We start from the raw sequence: 3,733 nt of genomic DNA, 5'->3' as shown, positions 1-3,733 counted from the left end.
ATTTTGCTCCCCTCCCCTCCCCTTCCCCCCCCCCCCCCCCCCCCTTATAAAAAATGAACCAAACACATATTTTTATAAATATCTTCTCCCCTCCTCTCCCCTCCCCTCCCCTCCCCTCCATCTACTTCCAACCAAACGGACCCTAAGAGACTCGTGCATACGCACGAGTCGCACAATATCGTTATAAATAGCAAATAAATATAATATAGTGATGATTGATAAATTTATATAAAAGATATATAAATTAAGAAGAAAAAATGTCTCAAATTATGACTGTCATATAAATATTAATAAATATTAATTTAATTTAGAGGTAGTAGTGTTTTGTTAGGATGTAGAGGGAAATTATGTTAATTGAATTAGATATCAACTTAAAAAAGTAGAGATATGTACCGAAAAATATGATATATTGATATATAATAAATATATAATATAGATGAATAACTTTATTTGATTTGGGAACAAATACTATAGCATTTTACCTAAACCATGTTCATTGTCATCTCTTATTATAAACACTCGTAATCTTGTTCACATATTTTAAATAAAAAGGTCAACAAATTTAATAGATTTATTTTTTAAAAAATCTTTTATATATTAATATGTACAACTTTTAGTTTTCATATTTCTAATATTAAATTTAGATATAATATAAAATATTAGGTTGTTTCGATCCGCCAGACATGTCTGTTTTCCATGCATATTTCATAGGACGAGCCTATGTTTAATGGTCAATAAATTTAATAGAATCATTTTATTATAAAAAAATAGATTGTCTTGCCGACATAACTTAAAACTCGTTTGCACTTTTATTAGGGTGGATTGATTAATTTATTCATCTTTCTCATAAATACTTAATTAATAATAAAATTTATTAAACAAAATTTATGCAGTAAAAATGAATATTCTAAATAAAAATAAAAACTATTTAATATTGTATTAAACCCTAGAAGTGGTTACTAATGTCATTCCCACACTCGCTCAGAATGCAACCAAACCCCAGAGAACCGTCCACAAGGATGCCAAAAGAAGGATTGCAGGGCAATTTTTTTTATTCAAACGGCGGTACACGCGGAAAACGTTGATTGAATTTCTCATACTGAAATGGTGAAGGAAGCATGTGATATTTTTATCAAGTGTTACGAAATAGGTGAGAAGGTGAAAGCTGTCAAATTGCAGGCGCTATGAAGGCAGTATGAATTACTCCATATGGGAGAAGATGAAAAGATCGCAAGCTATTTCGTGAAGGTGCAGAATCTTGTCCATCTCATGAAAGGCTGTGGTGAAGTCATAACTGATAAGATGATAGTTCAGAAGGTAATGCATACATTAACCTTTCATTTTGATCATGTTATTGTAGCTATTCAAGAATCCAACAATCTTGAAACCATAAAACTAAAAGATTTGGTTGGTTCGTTGGAGGCACATGAGTTACTGATTGTTTAGAGGAAAAGGGTCCAAGATTTAATACAAACACTATAGGCGCAGACATGGAAGATGCATGATGGTTCAAACAAGTTCAAATGAAAAAGAGACAAGACTCACAACAATAAGTCTTGGGTGAATCCTCAAAAGCATAAAGTAGATTATAAGGTTTCAAAATCCTCGAAAAGAGGAGAAAGAATCTTATTACAGAAAGACAAGAAAGGTGTGTAGTGTTATAACTCTGAAAAGTGGGGTCACTTGGCCAAGAATTATTGGTATAGGAAAGACAATGGAGCGACAAAAGGCAAGGATGAAGGAGAAAACCCTGCACGTCAAGATTCAGATGATTATGAAGATATGGTGGTAGTGGCTGCAGTAGCAGATGAGCATGTCAACTCCAAGATCTGGTTCCTCGACACAAGCTACTCAAATCACATAAATGATAGAAAAATGTGGTTAGCATATTTCGACGAGTCAAAAAATAACAAGGTCAAACTTGCAGATAATAGCTCGTTGCAAGCAGAAGGTACTGACAACATGTGCTTCATGTACATGGAATGAAATGCAATTTGAAAAGTGTTGGACCATTCATTCAAATGTATGTGGCCCGTTCGAGAATCATACCATTGGTGGAAACATGTATTTTTTTCTCGTCTGTCGATGAGTATAGACGAAAGCCTTTTATCTATGTGATCAAGCATAAAGACGAAGTATCTGCAATCTTCAAGAGATTCAAAATACTTGTTAAAAACCAAAGTGAAAAGAATATCAAAGTTCTGCGAACAGATGGAGGGGACGGATATACATCAAAGATGTTTAAAGAATTCTATACAAAACATGGTATTAATCATTAGGTAACTGCTCCTTACACGCCTCAACATAATGAAATATCATAACGAAGAAATATGACCATATTGTATACGGCAAGATGCATGCTGAAGCAGAAAAATCTGCCAAAATCCTTACGGGATGAAGCTCTCGCCACAGTTGCTTATATTCTGAACAGCCGCCCTACCAAGAAGCTGAAGAACAAGGTTCCTGAATAAGTATGGAGTGGCAAACGACCATCGGTGAATCATCTGAAGGTGTTTGACTCCATTTTTTAAAGGTGTGTTCTTGATGCAGATGAAGGAAGCTTGATGATAAAAGTGAATATATGATTCTGATAGGACATAACAAAATTGGAGCCTACATGTTATTCAATCCAATCAATGATAAGGACTTGATGAGTCGAGACATTGTGATTCATGGGAATTATTCCTGGGATTGGCATTCTGGTGATCTAACTAACAAGCCATTGATGAGTTATGGCGTTGATGAAAAAAGTAACGAGCACGAAGAAATTCTAGTTAATGGCACTCCAACGACAGTCGAAGTCGAAGCAAATAATAGAGAGAGTATGGCTAGCACAAGCCAAAGACCTCAAAGAACGAGATTTCACCTCATAAGGCTTCAAGTTTGTGAAGTGGTGGGTGATGATAAAGTCATACCAGATGGAGAATTGGTTCATTTTGATTTACTTACAAGTGTTGAACCAATCAACTATAGCAAGGCTTTAAAGAATAAACTGTGGAAGTTATCTATGCTCAAAGAGTTATAAGCGATCGAAAGAAATTACACATGGAAGCTAGTCGAATTGCCATCACGCAAAAACGTTATCAAAGTGAAGTGAGTGTTCTAGATGAAGCACAATGTTGATGGATTGATAGAACATAAGGAAATATTAGTAGGTCGGGGATTTCTTCAGAGAGCATGAATTGACTACTCTGAAGTATATGCATCATTAGCAAGATTGAAAACGGTCAGATTTTGGTGGTAGTCTTGGCATGCAGGCAAGGCTGGTCAACATTTCACTTAGATTTGAAATCAATACTTTTGAATGGTCCTTTAGATGAAGATGTATATGTCACACAACCTTCTTGGTTTGTGATACAGAAGGAAGCAAGGAAAGTATACAAGTTGTACAAAGCACTCTATGGTTTCAAACATGCACCTATGACATGGAACAAGAAGATTGATTCATACTTAGTCGAATTGGGAATCATAAAATGAAAATCTTATATGGCGTCTATGTGCAGGTCATGGTACAAGATATAACCATTGTTTGCTTATATGTCGATGGCTTGCTAGTAATTGGAAATATCGTGGAGAACTTGTCGAAGTTTAAAGAGCTGATGATGAAAGAATTTGAAATGTCGGATATGGGAAACTTGTCGTATTTCTTAGGTATGGAATTTCAAATTACTAAGAAAGGTATGATGTTGCATCAATGAAAGTATGTCAAAGAGATACTCGAGAGATTCAGGAT

The 3,733-nt window shown here is 35.0% G+C and overlaps 1 protein-coding gene across 1 annotated transcript; it reads left to right on the top strand.

The window, feature by feature from the left end:
• Positions 1-1,209: 1,209 nt before the first annotated feature.
• LOC131604194 (uncharacterized) lies at positions 1,210-1,986 on the top strand. Its single transcript, XM_058876653.1, has 2 exons — positions 1,210-1,430; positions 1,707-1,986. Exons 1-2 carry the CDS (start codon positions 1,210-1,212, stop codon positions 1,984-1,986), a joined length of 501 nt encoding a protein of 166 aa, XP_058732636.1.
• Positions 1,987-3,733: the final 1,747 nt, after the last annotated feature.

Source organism: Vicia villosa, linkage group LG5 (genome assembly GCF_029867415.1).
Source record: "Vicia villosa cultivar HV-30 ecotype Madison, WI linkage group LG5, Vvil1.0, whole genome shotgun sequence".
Classification (NCBI taxonomy): Eukaryota; Viridiplantae; Streptophyta; class Magnoliopsida; order Fabales; family Fabaceae; genus Vicia; species Vicia villosa.
This window is presented reverse-complemented; position numbering and strand designations above follow the sequence as displayed.

Bases quoted from the DNA above. Each gene is read 5' to 3' on its own strand.
- LOC131604194 (XM_058876653.1), top strand. From the start codon at position 1,210: ATGGGAGAAGATGAAAAGATCGCAAGCTATTTCGTGAAGGTGCAGAAT. The intron at 1,431-1,706 runs GTTACTGATTGT...TTATTGGTATAG, and splicing joins GGTTCGTTGGAGGCACATGA to GAAAGACAATGGAGCGACAA.